General features: G+C 40.2%; 1 protein-coding gene across 1 annotated transcript; it reads left to right on the top strand.

Annotated features, from left to right (window-relative positions):
- Positions 1 to 3,434: 3,434 nt before the first annotated feature.
- Positions 3,435 to 25,560, top strand: LOC103273297 (E3 ubiquitin-protein ligase XIAP). The gene is made up of 6 exons (XM_008070718.2): positions 3,435 to 4,776; positions 5,882 to 5,981; positions 7,346 to 7,424; positions 8,223 to 8,265; positions 16,164 to 16,364; positions 24,895 to 25,560. The coding sequence occupies exons 1-6, from the start codon at positions 3,900 to 3,902 to the stop codon at positions 25,086 to 25,088; spliced, it is 1,494 nt and encodes a 497-aa protein (XP_008068909.1). The 5' UTR covers positions 3,435 to 3,899; the 3' UTR covers positions 25,089 to 25,560.
- The last annotated feature ends 887 nt before the right edge of the window (positions 25,561 to 26,447 follow it).

The raw sequence follows: 26,447 nt of genomic DNA, 5'->3' as shown, positions 1-26,447 counted from the left end.
GTGTGCAGATACTAGATAGGTGGGTTTTCTGCATTTGTCTCTGCTCCCCATCCCCCATTCCCACATTCTGGCTAGTTAGCAGTTAACTTCCTCTCCTTGGCACCTGTGGCAGCTCTCTACATAGTTGACTGGGCTAAATGTGTGTATGTACATGTATATTTTAAATCCTTACACCATATCGACATATTAAAGACTTCCAAACCCCTCATATAAACATGTGCCATTGACTAGACATCGTGGCTCATGGCTGTAATCCTAGCACTTTTGGAGGCCAAGGCAGGAGGATTACTTGAGTCCAGGAGGTCGAGGCTATTGTGAGCCATGATCATGTCGTGGCACTCCAGCCTGGGTGACAGAGCGAGACCCCCCAAAAATAAATAAAATAAACATGCACCATTGTTTACTGGTCCTTCTTGTGCCATTGTTGGCTTCCATAGTGTTATTTTTCCCAACCATTGTTTCCTTCAAGATTCCTAACCCCAAAACTTTCTTTGACATCTTTCTCTTTCCATGTCTTCTTGCCTTTCTGCTTATGTAGTACCGAACCTAAATGTGCCTTAAGTTATCTCAGCATACTTTATTGCACTCAGACCTTTACACATCCAAAGTCTTTTTGTCACCCTTCTCCAATATTCATACCCCATTTTCTTTTATATTCATAATTCCTGTTCTATATACACGTATAATTATTTTCTGCAGTGTCGTTTTTCATACCTTCATTTCAGATAGATCCTAATTTTTTTTTTTTTTTTTTTTGAGTTGGAGTCTCACTCTTTCACCCAGACTGGAGTGCAGTGGCCGTTCCTGGCCACCGCAGCCTCGACCTGCTGGGCTCCGGCGATCCTTCCGCCTCAGCCTTCCAAGTAGCCGGAATTACAGGCATGGGCTACCACGCCCGGCTGATTTTTTGATTTATTGTAGAGATGAGGTCTCGCTGCCCAGGCGGGTCTCGAACCCGCGGGCTCAGGCAATCCACTCACCTCAGCCTCCCAAAGGCGCGGGATTACAGGCTGAGCCACCGAGCTCGGCTAGATCCTAATTTTTTTAACCTCTCCCATCCCTTTCATTTGCTGCCTTTCTCCAAACTCAAGGTTTCTGTCGTCAGTCATCTTTCTTTCACCCTTAAACTTTTCTAGTAATTCTATTTTCCCACCCTTCTCCAAAAGCTCATACTCTGGTAATGTATATGTAGTGTTCAGTTGAGTACTTCTGAATACATACCGACTTTCCAAAGCAGTGAAATCTAATCAATTACCATGGAAATAACCTCTGGGAAGATGAGATCTCCACTTGAAATCATCAAATAGAAATTCTACTCATGTTGAATGATGGAGTAGTATCTGTGTTTGAAATAGAGTGACTACTTGAACTACACAAAATGTTCACTATTATGAAATGAGAATATATCTTTGATTTTAAACTTCTGTTTTGATTGACTTGATAAATAGCATATTACCTCAGGAAAAGTAAGTTTCATGTATTTTTTATCGAGCATTAATTCTTTAGGATAATTGTAGACTTAGAATTGATTGATCCAGTCTCCTAGTCCATGCTGAAGTCCCTTCCAATAATAGGAGGAACTCATAATCTGCAAGGCAACCCGATCCATTTTGTACCGCTACTGATTATTGTGAAGTTCATCCTTGTATTGGGTTAAAAATCTACTGCTTATAATTATTTTCATTAACCTTTATTCTACCCTCAAGCTATATAAAATTCAGATCCCTTTTCTGCATGATAGCCTTTTAGATCCTCTCTACCTTTCCAGTCACAAATTTCCCCTTTGGGATAAACATCCTCAGTTCTTGCAACTGTTCTTATGATATCATTTTCATCATCCTGATTGCTCTCTAAGGGCATTAAACTTTGTTTATTTTTGTTCTAAAATATATTTGGAGCTGGAAATAATATTCAGTATGTAGCTGAATTAGGTCTGGATGTTGTACATCTGGACACTAATGCAGCCTGAAGTTGCTATAAGTTTTTTAGCCACCATGTAATGTTGGCTCATAAGAAATTTGTAATTAACTAAAATCCCAAGGTGTTATCTGGAGGCTTGCCTTTACGGCACTTCTTTCCAAATCAAGTCTCCATCTTTCTTTAGTTGTGCAGCAGACTCTTTTTTTTTTTTTTTTTTTTTTAACAGAATGTAAGACTTTACACTTATCCCTATTAAATTCTATCTCATTAGCCTGGCAGCCAGCCTTGGTTTCTTTGCATCGTGATTTTTGTCATCTAGTTTTTTTTGCTGATTCAACAAAGGGCCCTGAAGCTAATGCTGGACTGTTTTCAGACATCTGGAAAATGATAATTAATCAAAAGTCATGGAGCCTATGTTCCAAAAATTGTATTATGCAAATATAACTCAGCTGTGAGATGTATGTAAGTTAATACCACAGTAAATTGTCAAGTCCAGGAAGGACTGAAGCCCAATGCCAGCTTACCTTGTGTTGAATCGTAGACCAAGAGGGATGATGTTATAAGATATAATTTTGCCAGGCTGCCGTGAGTGTGCCACTGTACTCCAGCCTGGGCAACAGAGTGAGACTCTGACTCAAAAAAAGTAAAATAAAATAAAAAGGCATAATTTTGCCAACATAAAGCCAAAAAAGCTGCCTAATTCTTCCCAATAAGTCAATTAATACACATATGAGTTAGAGTTGTAGTCACTGTGACCATTCTTTTATTTTGCATCTGATAAGTTTATACTGAACACAAGATCAGGCAATGTGGGAGATACGGGAGAACCAGATTTGCCTCAAAGCTGTGGTGATCACATGCCCTGATGTGTCTTGGACCCCCCTGATTTATGCCTGTTGTCCCAGTGTAATTATTAGTAGTGTCATTTTTCATTTTTTAAAGAGATAAGTTCTCACTCTGTCACCCAGGCTGGAGTGCAGTAGCATGATCATAGCTCACTGTAGCCTCGAATTCCTGGGCACAAGTGATCCTCCCACCTCAGCCTCCCAAGTAGAGTAGTGTCATTTTTCACTTTCAAAAATGTCCAGGTTTGAAGGATAATTTATCTTACCCCTCTTCTCATAACCCAACATGTTCCTTTTAGGATTTTATCTGGGTTATATATTATATAGCCATAATTTGGCAGTTCTAATGAGGCTGCAACAGTACTTCTCTTCCATTGAACAGATTGTTCCTTGACCAAAGATAGTTGATAGCAAAAGTAACTGCAATTAAGGTCTGCAAATACTTAGGATTTTTTTTCTGAACCACCCTCAAGAGGGCAGTATTATATATATCTGGAATGATCCAATCCCAACAAAAAAAATCAGCTTTTTTATGCATGGAAATAAAAAATATTTGATGTTCTTAACACATTGGAACCAATATTGTGAATAAAACTTACCTTTTGCTAAGCAAAAAAGTAAAGGAATTAAAATTAATTCATTAGCATTCTGAACATTCTTTTTTTAATTTGTAAAAACTGAACTTTGATGCCTTGAATATACAATGATTCATTATAACAATTATGCATAGACTTTAATAATCTGCATATTTTATGCTTCTTTCATGTTTTCCTAATTAATGATTTGACATGGTTAGTAATTGTAATATATTCTGCATCACATAGTTTCCATAATTATGCTAAATAAGCACTTAAAAATTAATAGTTTTGTTCTACCTGCTTAAATATTGCTTTCCTCAAAAAGAGAAAATAAAAATGCTAGATTTTACTTTATAATTTGAATCATTATAATGTTGAACTCTAGTATTTAGAATTAGAATATTTCTTAGTGATTGTGTAGTTATTTTTATGTAATCAGTGGGTAATTTGTTAGCTCCTAATAACAAAAGTATATTGCTTACGTTTCACATTATGGATTTCCTAATGTAATGTTCTCTTTTTAGAAAAGGTGGACAAGTCCTATTTTCAAGAGAAGATGACTTTTAACAGTTTTGAAGGATCTAAAACTTGTATACCTGCAGACATCAATAAGGATGAAGAATTTGTAGAAGAGTTTAATAGATTAAAAACTTTTGCTAATTTTCCAAGTAGTAGTCCTATTTCAGCATCAACGCTGGCCCGAGCAGGTTTTCTTTATACTGGTGAAGGAGATACTGTGCGGTGCTTTAGTTGTCATGCAGCAGTAGATAGGTGGCAATATGGAGACTCAGCAATTGGAAGACACAGGAAAGTATCCCCAAATTGCAGATTTATCAACGGCTTTTATTTTGAAAATAGTGCCATGCAACCTACAAATACTGGTGTCCAAAATGGTCAGTACAAAGTTGAAAACCACTTGGGAAACAGAAATCACTTTGCTTTAGACAGACCATCTGAAACTCATGCAGACTATCTTTTGAGAACTGGACAGGTTGTAGATATATCAGACACCATATACCCGAGGAACCCTGCCATGTGTAGTGAAGAAGCTAGATTAAAGTCATTTCAGAACTGGCCTGACTATGCCCATTTAACACCAAGAGAGTTAGCTAGCGCTGGACTCTACTACACAGGTATTGATGACCAAGTGCAGTGCTTCTGTTGTGGTGGAAAACTGAAAAATTGGGAACCTTGTGATCGCGCCTGGTCAGAACACAGGCGACACTTTCCTAATTGCTTCTTTGTTTTGGGCCGGAACACTAATATTCGAAGTGAATCTGATGTTGTGAGTTCTGATAGGAATTTTCCAAATTCAACAAATCCTCCAAGAAATCCATCCATGGCAGATTATGAAGCACGGATCATTACTTTTGGGACGTGGATATACTCAGTTAACAAGGAGCAGCTTGCAAGAGCTGGATTTTATGCTTTAGGTAAACTTTATTATAAAACCAATAAATAACTTTCCAACTATCCCAGGGCTCCTAAAAAGTAAATAGATGCCTTTAGTCCCCTGAACTGGTAAATATTTAGGTATAAGCTGGCATGGTTATTCATATCAGTATTATTCTGTGAACTCTTATGTTGAATCTGTAAGATTTGAAGAAGGCTACCGTATTATGAGTCATGTTTATCTTCATGTCATTGTTTTTAGGAGATGGATGACATGCAAAAGATGGTAGACATGCCCAATAGAAGAATAAGTCTAATAGTAATACTAGCGATCATTTTTGAGCACCTGTATGTGCTCAACACATATATTACATGCATTTTCTCTAAGCCTCACAACAACCCTATCAAAAGATAACATTAGAGAGTTTAGTTTGCTCACACTGTATTAAAATGATCTACATTTAGCATACAGACTATATATTTGAAAGCTGCTTTGTGTTATACTATTGCTTCAAATGAGTGCTTTTCAAATGGACTGCTGTAGACATGTCAGGAAGGGCCATTAATATGATGGCTTCCAGCAATATATTTTTTTAGATTGCCATTATATATGTGACCCATTTATTTTAGGATTGAATAGTATCTATAAAATAATGGTTACTTCAAAGGATTTTATTTATATAGCATTATATAATAATCTTGAAGGGTTGCTTAGTTTCATGCAGCTATAACCTTAGAGGAACTTGTCTTGTAATTTCATATGCAGAACTGTGTTGTTACAAATACTTGGAATATAACTTATTTTAAAGTTTCACAGTTTAAGACAGTAAGTGTGATATTGATGGCCCAAATGACAGACTTTAAAAGAAAGTAATGAGTGTATTTTTTAACATAAAAACTGGGCAATTTTATTTTTATTTGTCTTCTGTAAAGTACGTCAGATTGAATCAGTGAATTTAGTATTTATTTCCTCCTTTAGTGATAAAAATCATGTGTTACTTAGATGTGAATTTGAATGTCATCTTTTAAGCTATGAGATTTTTCATGTAATTTAGGTGTGCTTAATTTTTAGGTGTTAAAATGGGTATTTTTGTGTAAGCTTCTCATTGTACAAACACATATATTTTTACTTGTATGTTTTGTTAGGTGAAGGTGATAAAGTAAAATGTTTTCACTGTGGAGGAGGGCTAACTGATTGGAAGCCCAGTGAAGACCCTTGGGAACAACATGCTAAGTGGTATCCAGGGTAAGCTATTTTATTGTTCATTCATTTACAAGCAGATTGGACAGCATGCAGTGGGAAAATTTGAATTACTTTTCACCTCAACTATTTTTGCCTTCACTATGGCATGAAATTCATACCAGGTTTATGAAAATGGGGTCACCTACTTTATAGAAAAAAACAAACAAAACATCAGAGCCTTCTCTGGTGACCAAAACATTCACTGCTTACGTATCATATCTGTGACATTCAGATTATTCCATTTCTAAGCCCAAATTAGGAAATGCATACTTTTCTGCTGTTGGAAGTAGGCTCTTTCATGGTGGGCACAAAAGAGCCCATGTTGCCAAGGAGATTCTTCAAGAAGCCATCATGCCCCCTAGGAAATATTAACATGTCTCATTAACTCTAAGACACACAACTGTGTTCCCATTTTAATATCTCTGAAATCAGGACATATCTAGTGGTAGGTCATAATTTGATCGGTAGTGTTTTAGAAGGCATATAATAAAATAATCATGCTTCTTACAATCAGTGGCATTTTAGGATGGTGATATGCCCTAAATGTCTCTTTGCCATATTGCCTCTTTAAATTAAATGTACACAGATATATAAGTGATGTGAATTCCTGGGATACAATAATACAACTTTAAAACTTCAGAGCAATCATGTGAAAAGAAATCTTAACCTTGGGAAAAATTGAAAAGCATAAAGAATTCTTTTAAAATATATGATTGATTAATTCTCTAAATAAAACCTGTTAAGAAGATTAACTCTTTAAAAAAATTTTTAATGTCAAGGTGTTTAATAACTTTAATAAAGTTGAAAGTTCTCAAGTGGATATTTTTTGTTCTGTAAAATGAGCATAAGTGGGCTGGGAACGGTGGCTCATGCCTATGATCTCAGCACTCTGGGAAGCCGAGGCAAGGGAATTGCCTGAGCTCACGGGTTTGAGACCAGCTTGGGCAACTTGGCGAGACCTAATCTCTACAATAAATCAAAAAATTAGCCCAGCATGGTGGCGCGTGCCTGTAGTTCTACTACTTGGGATACTGAGGCAGAAGGGTCACTTGAGCCCAGCAGATTGAGGCTGCAGTGGCCGTGTGCATGCCACTGCACTCCAGCCTGAGTGACAGAATGAGACTGCGCTCAAAAAAAAAAAAAAAAAATTAGCATAAGTAGCGTAACAAAGGAAACTTTTTTTTTTAAACCTGAAAATGGCAGTTGAATAGGCAATTGGGTAACATTTTACTTTGTGGCTCCATAGAAATACTGAAAAGCAAGTTAAAGGAATTAATTAATGAGATTAATATGATAGAGATTATAATTTTACTTATACTTCGTGAATTTATCAGCTACTAAATTTTAACCTTCTTTTAATTGTTTAGGTGTAAATATCTGTTAGAAGAGAAGGGACAAGAATATATAAACAATATTCATTTAACCCATTCACTTGAGGAATCTTTGGTAAGTCCCATACTGTATAATTTATATTTCTTTTTTTTCCCCCCGCGTTGGAGTCTCACTCCGTCGCCCAGGCTGGAGTGCAATGGCACACTCACAGCCACCCCAGCATTGACCTGCTGGGCTCCAGCTATCCTTCTGCCTCAGCCTTCCAAGTAGCCGGAACTACAGGTGTGCACTACCACGCCTGGCTATTTTTTTTATTTACTGTAGAGCTGAGGTCTCGCCAAGTTGCCCAAGCTGTTCGCGAACCCTTGGGCTCAGGCAGTCCCCTCACCTCGGCCTCCCAAAGTGCTGGGATTATAGGCTTGGGCCACCATGCCTGGCCTATAATTTATATTTCAAGTGTTATGTCATTTGTTTTGCACTTATTTTTTGTGTATAATTCACAGTATGGTATTATAAGTTAATAAATGTGTGATGGACTTAAAAGGGGAGAACAACTTTTTGCACACAATATTTAAAAGCTCAAAAATATGATAGGATGAACTGGGCCAAGGCATCAGTGATAGCTGGAAAGAACCCTGAGCTAGGATGGAAGATTTGAGTTGCCACGATAATTCTATTGTGAAGTTATTCATTATCCTTGAGCCTCAGCTTGTTTTCTGTAAAGTGAAGGAATTGGATTAGATGATCTTTTAACTTCTAGCTCTATCTGGCTATACCCCTTGTGAATATTCGTATATTGAATTGCAATAAAGCCAATTTATTTCAAATTTATGATTAATGTAGCTTATCAAACTGAAATCATTGCCTTCTACCAAAAAGAATTCTAACTTACAATTCATATTTCTGTTATAGGCAAGAACTGCTGAAAAAACACCATCACTAACAAAAATAATTGGTAAATATCCTTATTAAATTAAATATACTTTTAATTTCACTGCCAATTTATTATAGTTGTTATTTATGGTGTGGAAAGATAAGTATATTCCTTCAAGGTCACCATACTATATTTATTTGAGATGTGAATTTAATGATGTGCCTATCATTTTTAGTGAGATATTTCTGTATTAAGAACATTGGTACAGCTGGTGAACAGCTTTTCTAAGGGAGGAGAAGTCATAGGCTGCTTCATTGCCATTTCTGTTAAAATCACGAGAGAAAAGGTGAAGTGTATTTTTGGCCCTTAGTTTCCTTAAGTAAGCCAGTATTATGAGTTTAGTATTCTGCTAATATGTCATCATCTTGACCCCCTGCTCTTTTATCCCATGCTGTCTTTATACCTTCCCCACGTTCTTCACAGAGGGGTAAGGTTTGGTTTGATTACCTCCTGTTCCCTCATGGAGAAGTAGAGGTTTATATCACTAAAATTTTTTACTCATCATAGACATCTTTAAAAACCAGAAAGTAGGCAGAGAAAGATATTGTTATGTAAGGAAGATAACTGTTATTCTACTGTTTAGATGAAGAAACAGAGTCAGGTTAAGTGACTTGCCCACAATCACATTGCAAATTATTAGTGGAGCTAGGAATGTAAACAAGGTCTTCTGAGTCCTGCGTCATACAGCAGATCTCATTTTTAACCTAAGCATCATATTTCAAAAATAGTAAAAGGTTTAATTTAGAATATGGCTGGTGTTTCCCCACTCCCTATCCCTGTAGCATCATCTGTTTGTATCATATGAATTACAAGGCAAGAGAATACTATAGGTATTCATAAATAATAGATACATTATTTGATATGGTTTTGTAATAGGCATACAATACAGTTTTAAAAATCATTTAGTTCAGCCTATATTTTTAAGATTATTCAGAAGCAATGATTTTGTAACTTTTTGACTTGGGGTCTCCCTGTGTTACTCACTTAAGTCCAATGTTTTGTCGCAGCCACCATCATAGCACATTACAGTCTTAAACCTCTGGGCTCAAGTGATCCTCCTGCTTTTTTAGCCTCCTGAGTAGCTGGGACTACAGCCCGCACCACTGCACCTGGCTTCTATAGCATTTCTTGAAAATAATTTCTGATATTTAATGTACATGTTAATCTTTATGTAATTAATGACATTCTTGCTCTGGTTTAGGGTTAATTTTTTTTTTTTTTTTTTTTAGAGATCAGATCTCTCCAAGTTGCCCAAGCTAGTCTCAAACCCATGGGCTCAGGCAATCCTCTCACCTTGGCCTCCCAAAGTCCTGGAATTATAGGTGTGAGCCACCTTGCCCAGCCAGTTAATGTTTTTAAATTGAGATATAATTCACATAGCATAAATGTCACCTTAGAAAGAAAGAAATTTAGTGATTTTTAGTATATTCAAATATTGCACAACCATTACTACTATTTAATTGTATAACATTGTCACTACCCCAAGAAGAAACTCGGTACTCACCCATCAATAGTCATTCCTCAGTGCCCCCCCCCCACTTCAGGCCCAGGCAACCACTAATCTATTTTCTGTCTCTATGAATTTGCCTCTTCTAGACATTTAACATAAATGAAACTATGCAATACGTGTCCTTAAGATTCATCCATTTTGTAGCATATATGAGTACTTTATTATCTTTTGTGGTATAAAAATATTCCATTGTATGGATGATACCACATTCTATTTATTTATTTATTTATTTATTTATTTATTTATTTATTTTAGTTGGAGTCTCACTCTGTCGCCCAGACTGGAGTGCAGTGGCCACTCCCGGCCACTGCAGCCTCAACCTGCTGGGCTCCAGTGATCCTTCCGCCCTCAGCCTTCCGAGTAGCCAGAATTACAGGCGCACCCTACCATGCCTGGCTAATTTTTTATTTATTGTAGAGATGAGGTCTCACCAAGTTGCCCAGGCGGGTCTCGAACCCGCAGGCTCAGGCAATCCACTCACCTCAGCCTCCCAAGGCCCAGGATTACAGGCTGAGCCACCAAGTCCGGCTCACATTCTATTTATTTGCGTGTCAGTTGATGGACATTTGGCTTGTTTTGACTTTTTTTTTAAAGTAGGATTTATTGAGAGGACAGAAAAGCTCCCACAATGGGAGGGAACCCAAGGAGGTTGCCCTGTTTTGACTTATTGGCCAATATGAATGAGCTGCTGTAAACATTTTTGTACAAGGTTTTGTGTAGACATATGTTTTGCTGTTGTTGCTTTTCCAAGTTGGAGTCTCACTCTGTCTCTCAGGTTGGAGTGAAGTGGCATGCTCACGGCCACTGCAGCCTCGACCTCCTAGGCTCAGGCGATCCTTCCGCCTCAGCCTTCCAAGTAGCTGGAACTACAGGCACGTGCCATCACGCCTGCTGAATTTTTCTTGATTTATTGTAGAGATGAGGTCTCACCAAGTCGCCCAAGCTGGTCTCAAACCCATGGGTTCAGGCAATCCTCTCACCTCGGCCTCCCAAAGTGCTGAGATTATAGGTATGAGCCACCGTGCCTGGCCAGACATATGTCTTTAATTCTCTTGGATATATATCCAGGGATGTAATTGCTGAGTCATGTGGTGATTCTATGTTTAACTTTTTGATGAACTACCAGACAGTTTTCCAAAGTTGCTGTACCATTTGACGTCCCATTGGCAGACAGTGTATGAGAATTTTATTTTTTCCGCGTCCTCACCAACACTTGTTATTGTCTTTTTTATTATAGCCATTCTTCCAACTGTAACATGATATTGCATTGTGGTTTTGTTTTACATTTCCCTGATGACTAATGATATTGAACATCTTTTTATGTACTTATATTGTCCATTTGTACATCTTCTTTGGAGAAATGACTGTTCGTGTCCTTTGACCATTTTTTAGTTAAGTTGTCTTTTTGTCATTGAGTTGTAAGATTTCATCATCTGTTAAAGGTCTTTACATATATTTTTCTTTTTTTGAGTCAGTCTCACTTTGTCACCCAGGCTAGAGTGCAGTGGCATGCTCACAGCCACAGCAGCCTCGTCCTGCTGGGCTCAGGCAATACTTCCACCTCAGCCTTCCAAGTAACTGGAACCACAGGCACGCGCCACCATGCCCAGCTAATTTTTTTTTTTTTTATTATTTATTGTAGCGACAAGGTCCTGCCAAGTTGCCCAGGCTGTTCTCGAACCCCTGGACTCAGGCAATTCTCTCCTCTGCCTCCCAAAGTGCTAGGATTGTAGGTGTGAGCCACAGCACCTGACTAGTTTTTTACATATATAAGTCTCTTGTTAGATATATGGTATTCAAATATTTTCTTCCATTCTATAGGTTTTCTTTTTACTTTCTTGTTGGTATTCTTTCAAGCACAAAAGTTTTTAATTTTGGTGAAGTTCAACTTATCTTTTTTTTATTTTTTGGACCGTTCATGCTTTTGTGGTCATTTTTAAGAAACTGTTGCCTAATCCATGGTCACGCTGTTGTTATTTTGAGTCAGGATGTCACTCTGTCATCCAGGGTGTGTTGCAGTGGCATGATCACGACTCACTGCAGCCTCAACCTCCTGGGCGCAAGTGATCCTTCCACCTCAGCCTCACAAGTAGCTGGGACTACAGGCATGTACCACCACACCTGGCTAATCTTTTTGATTTTTTGTAGAGATGGAGTCTGGCTATGTTACCCAGGCTGGTTTCAAACTCCTAGGCTCAAGCAATCCTCCTGCATTGGCCTCCCAAAGTGCTGGGATTACAGGCATGAGCCACTGCTCCCAGCCCAGGGACACAAAGGTTTATACATATCTCTTCTTCTAAAAGTTTTATGGTGTTAGCTCTTACATTCAGGTCTTTGATCCATTTTTGAGATAATTTTTGTATATAGTGTCAGGTAGGGGTTCATTTAATTATTTATCATGTAGATATTCAGTTGTCCCTGCTTTTTGGCTTTTAGCAAATTGAGTTTGAGATACCTGTAGAACATCGAAGTAGGAGGATATTAAGACCTAGTACTTAAAGAGTAAGATAGTGGTGGCAGGGGAAGTACCTGAAGAAATCATTAAAAAGTAAGTGGGGGCAAAACAAACTGAAAAAAAGAAACCAAGTCAGAAATAGGAGAAGCAGGAAAGAGCAGTGTCCAGCTGCCCTCTGGTCATTTCCACCTAGAAATCCCCAAAGCATCTCAAATTCAGCATCTCTAAAAACAACTTGGAATGAATCTAACCCTGCTTTTTTTTATCCTGTATTGGTTATCAATACCACAGTTCACAAGTTTGCCCAGAAATTTGAGTCCTTTTAAGCACATCGCGGTCTATAATCCTACATTTAATTAATCGCCAGGTCTGATAGATTTCACCTTTTAAAATATTGCCTGTAATCTATCTACTTTCCACTGATTCTATTCTAGTCAGGTCCTTATTTTTCATCTGGACTATTGTAGTAGTCTCCTAAATGGACTTTTATCTGTATTATAACCTCCCAATAGAGTTTTTCTTTTCTTTTTTTTTTGAGTTGGAGTCTCACTCTTTCGCCCAGACTGGAGTGCAGTGGCCGCTCCCGGCCACCGCAGCCTTGACCTGCTGGGCTCCAGCGATCCTTCCGCCTCAGCCTTCCAAGCAGCTAGAACTACAGACGCGCGCTACCACGCCCGGCTAAGAGTTTTTCTTTATCAAAAATAAATCTTAATTTACTTTCCTACCTAAAAAATATCTTTTTTTACTTACCATTTATTTTTCTTGTAATCAAATCCCTATATATTTCCCTTTCCAGCCTCCTTTCTTTTAAAAAAACATTTATTAGCCAGAAGCAGTGGCTCTTGTCTGTAATTCCAGCACTTTGGGAAGCTGAGGTGGGAAGATTGCGACTCAAAAACAAAAAAATTTTTGAGGTATAATATATATAAAGTGCTGTCTGGACACAGTGGCTTTCGCCTGTAATCCCAGCACTTTGGGAGGCCGAGGTGAGAGGATTGCCTGAGCCCAGGGGTTCAAGACAAGCCTGGGCAACTTGGTCGGACCTCGTCTCTACAATAAATCAAGAAAAATTAGCCTGATGTGGTAGTACACACCTGTAGCTCCAGCTACTTGAAAGGATTGAAGTGGAAGGATCATCTGAGCCCAGCAGGTTGAGACTACAATGGCTGTGAGCATGCCTCTGCACTCCAGCCTGGGCAACAGAATGAGACTCCAACGCAAAAAATAAAAAAATAAAAATAAAGTGCTTGGGGTACATTGATCATATATTTAAACTTGATGAATTTTCTCACACACACACACACACACACACACACACACACACACACACACACACAAACCCCTGTGTAACCATCAGCCAGATCAAGATATGGAACATTCCTAGATTGTTTAAACTCTATGTGCTGTTTCTTTGTACCCAGAAAGCTCCTTCAGGCTTTTTCCCCATCCAATGCCCACCCCTGAGTTATAGTCTGGCTTCTGTTACCATAGAATAATTTTGCTTGTTATCATGGAATAGTTTTGAACTGGCCAGGCTCGGTGACTCAGCCTGTAATCCCAGCACTTTGGGAGGCCGAGGTGAGTGAATTGTCTGAGCCCGTGGGTTCAAGACCCTCCTGGGCAACTTGGCGAGACCTCGTCTCTACAATAAATCAAAAATGAGCCAGGCATAGTAGCACTTGCCTATAGTTCCAGCTACTTGGAACGCTGAGACGGAAGGATCACTAGCCCAGCAGGTCGAGGCTGTGGTAGACAAGAGTGTGCCACTGCACTCCAGTCTGGGTGATGGGGTGAGACTCCAACTCAAAAAAAAATAAAAATAAAAAAAAGAATAGTTTTGAATTTTGTTCAAATGAAATCATGCAGTAAGTGCTCTTTTATGTCTGGTTCATCATTTATAATGATGTTTTGCTTATCATGTCTATGAGATTCATCCACACTGTGACAGTAGTTGTTTTTTTTTTTCCTGTGTATTGTTTTAATATATCACAATTTATTTATCTATGCATCTGATGATGGACATTTGAGTTGTTCTAAGTTTAGGGCTATTATAAATAACACTGCTGTGAATATTCTTGTACATGTCTTTGGCAGAGATATGCACTCATTTTTAATACCCACAGTAGAATTATTGATGAGTCAGAGGACAAGTCTCCTGTCTCTTAGCACTTCCCTATACATCTTAGATTCCTACTTTGAGTATCATAAAAATGAGTTTCCATTGACTTTCTTGCCTTATCTAGTTTAATCTCGTCAGCTACATAAACTTAGTCTGAGAGCTAGGAAATTGATAGATTCGAGGTCACAGACTGGGACTTCCCCAGTTTCCCATAATTTTTTTCCAACTAATTGCCAGTGACTCAGTAGCATTTACTCTTTAAGGAACTTGGGTTAATTAATTAATTAGGTAATTAGTATAGCTGAATTCAAAAAAGATTCCTTTTTATTGTTGTTGTTTTGTTTGAATCGGTGTCTTACTCTGTCATCCAGGCTGGTGTACAGTGACACAGTCATGACTCACTGCAACCTTGACCTCCTGAGCTCAGGTGATCCTCCCACCTCAGCCTCCTGAGTAGCTGGGACTACAGGTGCATGCCATCACGTGCTACTTATTATTATTTTATTTTTTGTTCTTGTAGAGATGAGGGCTCGATTTTTTGCCCAGACAGGTCTCAAACTCCTGGGCTCAAATAATCCTCTCACCTTAGCCTCCCAAAGTGCTGGGATTATAAGCATGAGCCACCAAGCTCAGCCATACTACTCTTTAGCAAGTCACAGTGCCTCCTGGCTAACATTCAGATTTTTTTTCTTTTTCTTTTTCTTTTCTTTTCTTTTTTTTTTTTTTGAGTCCGAATCTCACTCTGTTCCCTAGGATGGAATACAATGGCATAATCATGGCTGCCACCGCCTCAACCTGCTGGGCTCAGGTGATCCTTCTGCCTTAGCCTTCCAAGTGACTGGGATTACAGACACACACCACCATACCTGGCTAATTTTTTTAATTTATTGTAGAGACAAGGTTGCCCAGGCTGGTGTCAAACTCCTGAACTCAGGCACCTCAGCTTCCCGAAGTGCTGGGATTATAAGCGTGAGCCACTGTGACTGACCATCATCTTTTTTAAAATCAGGGTCTCACTTTGTTGCCCAGGCTAGAGTGCAAAGGTACAACCACGGCTCACCACAGGCTCAAACTTCTGGGCTCAAATGATCCTCCCACCTCAACCTCCCTATCGCCGTGCGCCATCATACCTGGCTAATTTTTTGTTTTTTTGTAGAGAGAAGGTCTGGCTATGTTGCCTATGCTGGTTTCGAACTCCTGGGCTCAAGAGATCCTCCTGCGTTGGCCTCACAGCATGAACCACTGTGCCCGGCCTTATCATAGTCTTTAAAGCGTCTAATCTGGCCGGGCTCGTTGGCTCAGCCTGTAATCCCATGCTTTGGGAGGCCGAGGTGAGTGAATTGCCTGAGCCCGCGGGTTCGAGACCTGCCTGGGCAACTTGGCGAGACCTCATCGCTACAATAAATCAAAAATCAGCCAGGCGTGGTAGTGTGCGCCTGTAATTTCGGCTACTCAGAAGGCTGAGGCAGAAGGATCGTGGGAGCCCAGCGGGTTGAGGCTGCGGTGGCCGGGAGGAGCGGCCATTGCACTCCAGTCTGGGCGACAGAGTGAGACTCCAACTCAAATAAAAAAAAAAGCATCTCATCTAATCTCAAATAACCCAACACATTAAAAAATTGGCATATTGCATTTGCAATTAACTGTAGGATTTTGAAAAGGGATCCTTCAGTGCCTGGATATTCCATAAAAATCTTCCCAAAGCAGCTTTGATTTGCTGGTTTGTTTTTGTTAGTTTGCTGCTGCTTTTTTTTTAACTATATTTTGCTATTGAATTGTGTTCATGAAAATAATTGTTTAAAATCTATGTTCTTTTTCCTCACCAATTTTTATTGCAGATGATACCATCTTCCAAAATCCTATGGTACTAGAAGCTATTAGAATGGGATTCAGCTTCAAGGACATTAAGAAAATAATGGAGGAGAAAATTCAGACATCTGGGAGCAACTATAAATCACTTGAGGTTCTGGTTGCAGATCTAGTGAGTGCTCAGAAAGACAGTACACAAGATGAGTCAAGTCAGACTTCATTGCAGAAAGGTATGCATGGCTGTTTTTTAAAAGCAAGGGAAACCAAATAGCACTTCATTATGGATAATATCTTATATGACTGTGGCCCATTCATTTCCCTCCTCTCACCTCCCCTCTTAAGGTAAACGTTTTTTAAAACTTTTTATTATGAAAAATTTCAAGTGCACACAAAAGTCAAGAGAACAGTGAATCTTCATGTACTTACTAACCAGTTCTGATAATTATCAACACATTTCTGATTTTGCTTTATATCTTCCCCCAACTTCTTTTTATTATAGTATTTCAAAGTAAATACCAGACATCCTATGTATCGTTACCTATTTCTTTCTTTCTTTTTTTTTTTTTTTTTTTTTTTTTGAGTTAGAGTATCATTCTGTCACCCAGGCTGGAGTGCAGTGGCATGCTCACGGCCACCTCAGCCTCAAACTGCTGGGCTCAGGCGATTCTTCCACTTCAGCCTTCTGAATAGCTGGAACTACAGATATGCATCACCATGCCTGGCTCATGTTTTGACTTACTGTAGAGATGAGGTATCACCATGTTGCTCAAGCTGGTCTTGAACCCGCGGGCTCAGGCAATCCTCTCACCTCTGCCTCCCAAAGTGCTAGAATTACAGGTGTGAGCCACTGCACCTGGCTACCTATTTCAAGATATATCCAATGATAAGAAAGTTTTCAAAACATAACCTTAATGCTTTATGTTAGTCTTTTCCAGCTGCAATAACAAAATACCATATTGGCCAGGCTTGGTGACTCAGCCTGTAATACCAGCACTTTGGGGGGCTGAGGTGAGTGAATTACTAAGCCTGTGGGTTCAAGACCAGCCCAGACAACTTGGCGAGACTTCGTCTCTACAATAAATCAAAAATTAAGCCGGGCTCGGTGGCTCAGACTGTAATCCCGTACCTTGGGAGGCTGAGGTGAGTGGATTGCCTGAGCCCACGGGTTGGAGACCCACCTGGGCAACTTGGTGAGACCTCATCTCTACAATAAATCAAAAAATTAGCCGGGTGTGGTACCGCGCACCTGTAGTTTCAGCTACTTGGAAGGCTGAGGCGGAAGGATCGTTGGAGCCCAGCAGGCCGAGGCTGCGGTGGCCGGGAGCGGCCACTGCACTCCAGTCTGGGTGACAGAGTGAGACTCCAACTCAACAATAGATAAACAAATAAATCAAAAATTAGCCAGGTAGCACGCATCTGCAGTTTTGGCTACTTGGAAGGCTGAGGCGGAAGAATCGCCGGCGCCCAGCAGGTCAATGCTGGGGTGGCTGTGAGCGTACCACTGCATTCCAGCCTAGGTAACAGAGTGAGACTCCAACTCAAAAAAAAAAAAATACCATAGACTTGGTGGCTTAAACAAAGACATCCATTTTTCACAATTCTGGAGGCTAGGAAGTCCATGCTCAAGGAGCCAGCAGATTGGTTCCCCATGAGGGCCCTCTTCCTGCCTTACAGATGGCTACCTTCTCACTGTGCTCTCACATGGCATCAGAGGGGAGGTGGCAGAACTAGTCGCTCTTCCTCTGCTTATAAGATCACTACCCCTATCATGGGAGTCTCACCCTTATGACCTCATCTAAACTTAATTACTTCCCAAAGGCTGTACCTCCAGATACCATCACATTATACATGAAAAAAGATTCAAAATATGAGCTCCTTCTTTAAGGATGATGGATACTATAGTGCTTGCCAGCAAGAGAGAAAGTTAAAGAAGTCTCAAACTGACTATGCTTTTGAGTACTTTAACTACAATCATTGTTCTGTAAGTTCTTGACCACGTTCCCCCCAAAAAAGATGAGAATTCTCCCAGTGTGAATAAACCTAAAAGTTGACTTATTTAGACATATTTAAGACCCTTTTAATCCTTAAGATATTTCAAATGCTTTTGAAACATTATTCAGATAATTATATAAGTCATAAAACAGTATCACATTAATGATATTTAAAATTATATCTGTTGAGGTAAAAGCAGTAAAGCTTACTGCTTTTTTGTTAAAGATGCATTCATTTTAACTGGGCACGGTGGCTCGTGCCTGTAATCCCAGCACTTTGGGAGGTGAAGGCAAGAGGATTGCCTGAGTCCAGGGATTCAAGACCAGCCTGAGCAACTTGGCAAGACCACATCTCCACAATAAATAAATTTAAAAAGTCAGCCGGGCGTGGTGGCGCACACCTGTGGTACCTGGTACTTTGAAGGCTGAGGCAAAAAGAACACCTGAGCAGCAGGTCAACCCTGCGGTGGCTGTGAGCGTGCCACTGCACTCCAGCCTGGGCAACAGAGTGAAACTCCTATTCAAAAAAAAGCATTTATTTAAGGGGCACATAGCATCAATAAGAGTATCCACACTTTACCTGTATGATGACCACATATGTATGTAACCCTGAATTGTACCCCACATTTTTAAAATAAAAAACGAAAACAAGAAAAAAAAATCTATACAAGCTCCACTTGTTGGTAAAAATAAACCATGTACTTGGTCATCTTTCTACCGTAATAGAAACATAAGTTTAATTCTCAAAATAGGGGAGTTTAAAAAAAAGAAATATAAACAGTTGTGTCATTTTCCCCTGCATCTTAAACACAACTCAAGCTTAATTAAGTCTGGCTATAAGTTGTTAGTTTTTATACCTGCAAGTGTTGTGCACATCAGAAGGATTTAGTGGGTTGCAATAGGAAGAGACACTGCATAAAAAAACAATTTAAAAAGACACCTCAGCCAGGCTCAGTGGCTCAGCCTGTAATCCCGCGCCTTTGGGAGGCTGAGGTGAGTGGATTGCCTGAGCCCGCGGGTTCGAGACCCGCCTGGGCAGCGAGACCTCATCTCTACAATAAATCAAAAAATCAACCGGGTGTGGTAGCGCATGCCTGTAATTCCACCCACTTGGAAGGCTGAGGCGGAAGGATCGCCGGAGCCCAGCAGGTTGAGGCTGCGGTGGCCGGGAGCGGCCACTGCACTCCAGTCTGGGTGACAGAGTGAGACTCCAACTCAAAAAAAAAAAAAAAGACACTGCATTAGGGGAGTGACTTTTTTCTAACCAACAGGAGTCGATGGGAGCTCTTATTATCACAGCAACTACAAACTAGGATGGTGTGGGAAGGAGAGCCTAAGCAAATGGCAACTCTCAGGGTCGGGGGTTGGAATGCATCAGTTGACCCCTCCTTAGTCTCAATAAAGTGAGAAGCAGGTTGTTGATACAGACTGTCTGCTCATTCTGAGTCTGTTGTCTATTTCTCTTCCCAAAGGCTGATGAGGAAGGACTGGCACTAAGAATCTTTTAATGTAATTTAATTTTTTAAAAAGTCAGGGTCTCAGCCGGGCTTGGTGGCTCAGCCTGTAATCCTGCACCTTGGAAGGCTGAGGTGAGTGAATGGCCTGAGCCCGCGGGTTGGAGATCCGCCTGGGCAACTTGGTGAGACCTCATCTCTACAATAAATTTTTTAAAAATTAGCTGGGCATGGTAGCGTGCGCCTGTAGTTCCAGCTACTTGGAAGGCTGAGGCAGAAGGATTGCCGGAGTCCAGCAGGTCGAGGCTGCGGTGGCCGGGAGCGGCCACTGCACTCCAGTCTGGGCGACAGAGTGAGACTCCAACTCACAAGAAGAAATTAAATAAATAAATAAAAGTCAGGGTTTCGCTCTGTCATCCAGGCTGGAGTGCCGTAGTGCCATTTTGGCTCACTGCAGCCTCAAACTCCTGGGCTCAAGCAGTTCACCTGCCTCAGCCTCCCATGTAGCCTGGGACTACAAATGCATGCCACCATACCTGGCTATCTTTGTAGAGATGGGAGTCTCACTATGTTGCCCAGACTAGTCTTGAACTCCTGGCCTCAAGCGATCTTCCCACCTAGGCCTCCCAAAGTGCTGAGTTTGCAGGCATGAGCAATCACTGAATCTTTTAATTATAGTATACAAAGGAGAATGGGCCTAATTGAAGTAAAGAACATGAAAGTTATTCAAAAAGGTATAACATTGTCTCCTACAGAGAAATCCTAGATTCAATGCTAGCTTTTTTCCCAATGGCTATATGACAAAGAATGCCATAGTAAACTGTCTTGTAAAAATAGTACCAAGTAAGTATCTTTTTTTTTTTTTTTTTTTGAGTTGGAGTCTCACTCTGTCACCCAAACTGGAGTGCAGTGGCCGCTCCCGGCCACCGCAGCCTCGACCTGCTGGGCTCCGGCGATCCTTCCGCCTCAGCCTTCCGAGTAGCTGGAATTATAGGCGCGCGCTACCACGCCCGGCTGATTTTTTGATTTATTGTAGAGATGAGGTCCCGCTGCCCAGGCAGGTCTCGAACCCGCGGGCTCAGGCAATCCACTCACCTCAGCCTCCCAAAGGCACGGGATTACAGGCTGAGCCACCGAGCCCGGCTGTAAGTATCTTTTAAATTTCTTTTTAAAAGTTATATAGTGCGAGATTAAGCCCTTTATTTAGTGTATGTGCTAAAGCATTTATTTTAAACCTGAGGTATGTATTATAGTATATAATATAAAAATCAAATAACCCATGTTCATTTTTACCTGTCTTTCCACATGGATCTGCTTTAATAGTAAAGTGAATAACATCAGTTTATTCTAGAAAAAATTTAAACTAATGTAGTATAAAATATTAACAGATCACATCAGAAGTTATTTCGCTATTGCCTTTATCGCTCATGTGCCAGGAACTTCCTAACCTTAGAAGATGGTCTTGAGAGAAGTAGAAAGGGAAAGGTGCCGTAGGGAAGTATGTAGAATCCAGTAGTACCTTTAAGGCTGAAGTGAAGTAATTGCCAGAGGTAAACTACCAGTCTGGAGAGGAAAAAAATTTATGCCCAGAGCATCGCCATCTCAAGTTAGTGGCTGCGTACAAGACTGAAATAAAATAGAAAAAGCAAAGTTGATGGGATGATAATCAGCATTTGGTAAACATGGCATTTCATACCATTGGGTCTGTAAAATGAGATCACAAATGTGAGAACCTGAAATGCAGGTGGGCAATTGTCCAAGGTCAATTAGAGAGTTGAGAGTAGAATTCAGATTTCCTAACTTCTGGTCCAAGTGTTTTGGGTTAGCTTTTTTTTTTTAATTTTAGAAATTGTGAAAAAATACACAAAATATGAAATTTTCCATCTTAACCATTTTAAGTATGCAGTTCAATAGTGTTAAATATATTCACATTGTTGCACAATCTCCAGAACTCTTTTTGTTTTGCAAAATCGAAATCTATGTCCATTAAACAACAATTCCCCATTCCCCCTTTTCCCAGTCCCCAGCAACTACCCTTCTACTTTTCATCTCTGTAAATTTGACTACTCTAGGTAGGTATCTGGTCCAGTGTTGTTTTTTTAAACTCATGGCAGCATTATATACAAAAGTAATGTCTACATTACTTGATTGTTTTCTTCTTTTTGGGACATAAGTACATCATTCTGACTTTTTTTGGTGTTGATGCTTTCATGTAGTATAAATCATCTTATAGAGCCATCTCTTATGTTGTTTCCTCTGCCATGAAAGCCTTTTCCCCTGTCTGTATTCCTAGACGACTCCCTTAATTCGTTTTGTGAACTCATCCTTCAAGGATTAGCTCAGAAGTTACTTCTTTCAGGTTTCCGTCAGTATCCACAGCAGAATTAGAGCTCCTTCTTGTCTCCTGGTGCTGGTAGACCTTTTTTTTTTTGAGTTGGAGTCTTACTCTGTCGCCCAGACTGGAGTGCAGTGGCCGCTCCCGGCCACCGCAGCCTCGACCTGCTGTGCTCAACCTGCTGGGCTCCGGCGATCCTTCCACCTCAGCCTTACAAGTAGCCAGAATTACAGGCATGCGCTACCACGCCCGGCTGATTTTTTGATTTATTGTAGAGATGAGGTCTCGCTGCCCAGGCGGATCTCGAACTCGCGGGCTCAGGCAATCCACTCACCTCAACCTCCCAAAGCATGGGATTACAGGCTGAGCCACCGAGCCCGGCTGAACATTTTAAAATATATTTTTTGGAACTATTTTCTTTTCTTTTTTTTTTTTTTTTGAGTTGGAGTCTCACTCTGTTGCCCAGACTGGAAGCGCAGTGGCCGCTCCCGGCCACCGCAGCCTCAACCTGCTGGGCTCCGGCGATCCTTCCACCTCAGCCTTTCAAGTAGCCAGAATTACAGGCACGCGCTACCATGCCCGGCTGATTTTTTGATTTATTGTAGAGATGAGGTCTCGCTGCCCAGTCGGGTCTCGAACCCGCGGGCTCAGGCAATCCACTCACCTCAGCCTCCCAAAGCATGGGATTACAGGCTGAGCCACCGAGCCCAGTTTAAAACTATTTTCTTTTCTGTCCTGGCCATTAGACCAAGCTTCTTGAGGGTAGGTGCTTTATCTTCTTTGATGTGCTCCATGTTTGAGCCTGTGGTTTTTATTAATGCCCAGGAGGTGGCTTTCTAAGAAGAGGTTAAATAACCCATTCTTCCACCCCGTAGCCAGAGAAGACTTTCTGAAGCATAGATGTGATCATGTCTCTCTCTTGTCTAAAACCCTTCACTGGCTTCCAGGCCACTCAGGGTCAAGTCCAAAACTCCTTTACATGGCTTGCCAAATCTATTATGATCAAGCTGCCGTCTGGAGCCTCATCTCATGCTATTTTCTCCTCAGATTCTATGCCCAAGCTTTACCTATTACTTGCAAGCCATGTTCTATCTCCCCTTGGAAGTTGTTTGTGCCATTTCCTCTTCTAAGAACACTCTTCTCCCACTGCCTCAATCCCCCAAGGCCTCCTCCTTCTCCTGGTTAACTACTAACATCCTTTAAGACTCAGTTTAGGTATCGTTTCCTCCAGGAGGCCTTCCTTTATGCATGCGTGTGTGCACACACCCTTCCTGTGCTCTTCATAACACTGGAATTCCCTTTGTCATCATACCATATTATAATTTCCTGTTTACTTGTGGTTTTTACTTGTCTACGAACTGTTGGGAACCTGAGGTCTATATATTTGTTCATTGTATCCCTAGTGCCTAGAACCTAGTTAAGTGTTCATTTTGTTGAATAAAATCAAACTTATGTCCCAAATATGTTTTCAGAATAGTGTTCCACAGGATGTTAAAAGGAATGCCATGAAAAGGGAGCCCTATAGTTCAATAGGGAAATGCATTGTACATTTCTACAGGGCAACATACGCTATACTGTACTGCACTGTACTGGATGGCAGTGGTTCCCAAATACCAGTATGCCCAATCCCAAAAAGTAAATGGGGCCCAGATATCTGTTGTTTAGAAAGTGCCTCAGATTATTCTCATGTGAATCCAGATTTGGATTATGAGGCCAGACTGGTATAGGTATACAGTGATTATAAAGATAGTTAAAATATGTCATGCATTTAGAATAGTACATACCTAGCACATAGTATTTATGCTGTATTATCGTTAAATGCTGCTGCTGTTGTTATTATAGTTATATGTGAACATGAAATGCATTTTTATGGCATATTTGTTAACATTTCACAAAACTGATTTTGAGAAAGGCTGAATTAAGTAAGTACTTCAGTACCATCTATATTCTGACAATTTCCAAGTCTCTAGTCCTGACTTCTGTCCTCAAGATTTGTCCTTCCAATTGCCTACTGTATATTTCTGTATGGATATCCTGCAACATCTCAAAAATATCTGACCATGTCAAACCTGTACCTCCTTTTACATTTCCTATTGACATCACCATATCCTCATCAGCCAAGCTGGCAGTCTTGAAGCCAACCTTAGTTCCTCTTTCTTCCTCAGCCCTCAGATCTAGTCCATCACCAAATCCTACCTGTTCCACTTCGGAAGTGTTCCTCAAATCCATCCCTCTGTTTCTGGAATCAGTCATGCCCTTTCCATATGCTACTTCTTTTTTTTGTTTTTTTGAGTTGGAGTCTCACTCTGTCGCCCAGACTGGAGTACAGTGGCCACTGGCCACCGCAGCCTCGACCTGCTGGGCTCCGGCGATCCTTCCGCCTCAGCCTTCCAAGTAACTGGAACTACAGGCACGTGCCACCACGCCCGGCTAATTTTTGATTTATTGTAGAGATGAGTTCTCGCCAAATTGCCCGGGCGGGTCTCGAACCCGCAGACGCAGGCAATCCACTCACCTCAGCCTCCCAAAGCACGGTGTTACAGGCTGAGCCTCTGAGCCCAGCTCCCATATGCTACTTCTTTTGCCTAACCTTTGCTTTTCTGCCTGGCAAATTGCTGCCCATGCTTAGATGTCATTCTTCCACTTCACTCCTCCCCTCCCCAGCTGCTGCCAACCCGGAAGCCTTCTCCAACTAGCCTGAACAAAATAACTTGTTCTCTCATCTTGTCCCAGAGCGCTTTGTACGTAACTTTATTATAGCACTTATCACTTTGTACTTTGTGCTTACCTCTGTAGCCTCATCTTACATCCTCTCTCACTAGTGTGCGAGCTATTTAAGACCAAATGCCATGTATGAATCATCCTCTCCCAGCACCTGTTGAGTGCCTGGCACGTAGTAGGGGCTCCATAAATGTTTCATTGAATTTGAACAGCTAAGGAGAAAGTCTAAAACTTGCATAATTGTTTTCTCTTTGTGCAGAGATTAGTACTGAAGAACAGCTGCGGCGACTGCAAGAGGAAAAGCTTTGCAAAATCTGTATGGATAGAAATATTGCTGTAGTTTTTATTCCTTGTGGACATCTGGTCACTTGTAAACAATGTGCTGAAGCAGTTGACAAATGTCCCATGTGCTACACAGTCATTACTTTCAAGCAAAAGATTTTTATGTCTTAGTCTAACTCTATAGTAGGCGTGTTCTTCTTATTACCCTGATTGAATGTGTGATATGAATGGGCTTTAAGTAATCAGCATTGAGTTCCAATAGCATTTGCTACCAAGTAGGAAAAAAATGTAAATGGCAGTGGCGATCTAAACTTATTTGGCAATCTAAACTTTGAATTTCTGGATTGTTTTCAGGGTATTAGCTGTATTATTTATCCTTTTTTTCCTTACTGTTATTTAATTGAAGCCCTAGTCTAAGAAGCATCATATTATAAAACTGATCACAATGTGTATTGGTAATATACTGACTTAGTTTCTAAGTATAAGCGAATTAATCATCTGAATTTTTCATTCTTTTCAGATAGGCTTAACAAATGGAGCATTCTGTATAAACGTGGAGATTAGTGTTAATCTCCCCAATCATATACTTTGTTTTGTGTGAAAAAGGAATGAACTATTCCACACTGTTGGAAAGATAGAGATTACTTTTAGATGTTTGTCCTCATGTTTTAGAAGTCTGTCCATTTTCTTTTAAAATTTCAACGTGTACTTGTGTGATTTTTAAAAAGTTATTTTGCCATTTTTAAAAAGGTATTTAATGATAGAATACCATCTAGCCAACATGTACTGACGTGAAAAGATGACAAAGATATATTAAGTGTAAAATGCAAGTGGCAAAACTGTGTATAGTATAAACCAAATCAAGGTATGTGTGTTGTGCATATCTATAGAACAAAAGATGTGGAGATATATGCATCAAACTGTTAAATGTGGTTTCTCTTGGGAGGGGGTGGGGGGACAGGTCCCAGAGGAGGTTTACAGGGGCCTTTCACTTTCTATTTTTTTCATTTTGTTCTGTTCGAATTTTTATAAGTATGTATTACTTTTGTAATCAGAGTTTTTAGAAAGTATTTTACTGATTTAAAGGCTTAGGCATGTTCAAGCGCCTGCAAAACTACTTATCGCTCAGCTTTAGTTTTTCTAATCCAAGAAGGCAGGGCAGTTAACCTTTTTGGTGCCAGTGTGAAATTTAAATGTTTTTATGTTTCTCCTGCTTTGTGGATGAAAAATATTTCTGAGTGGTAGTTTTCTGACAGGTAGACCATGTCTTCTTATCTTGTTTCAAAATAAATATTTCTGATTTTGTAAAATGAAATATAAAATATGTCTCAGATCTTCCAATTAATTAGTAAGGATTCATCCTTAATCCTTGCTAGTTTAAGCCTGCCTAAGTCACTTTACTAAAAGATCTTTGTTAACCCAGTATTTTAAACATCTGTCAGCTTACGTAGGTAAAAGTAGAAGCATGTTTGTATACTGCTTGTAGTTATAGTGACAGCTTTCCATGTCGAGATTCACATATCATCTTGT

The sequence above is a fragment of the Carlito syrichta genome, unplaced genomic scaffold (genome assembly GCF_000164805.1).
Source record: "Carlito syrichta isolate Samal-C Ts95f unplaced genomic scaffold, Tarsius_syrichta-2.0.1 Scaffold313972, whole genome shotgun sequence".
NCBI lineage: Eukaryota > Metazoa > Chordata > Mammalia > Primates > Tarsiidae > Carlito > Carlito syrichta.
This window is presented reverse-complemented; position numbering and strand designations above follow the sequence as displayed.

Excerpts from the sequence above, each read along its gene's own strand:
- LOC103273297 (XM_008070718.2), top strand. The coding sequence starts at position 3,900 with ATGACTTTTAACAGTTTTGAAGGATCTAAAACTTGTATACCTGCAGAC. Across the intron at positions 5,982-7,345 it reads CATGCTAAGTGGTATCCAGG|GTGTAAATATCTGTTAGAAG; the intron begins GTAAGCTATTTT and ends TTAATTGTTTAG. Across the intron at positions 7,425-8,222 it reads ATTCACTTGAGGAATCTTTG|GCAAGAACTGCTGAAAAAAC; the intron begins GTAAGTCCCATA and ends TTTCTGTTATAG.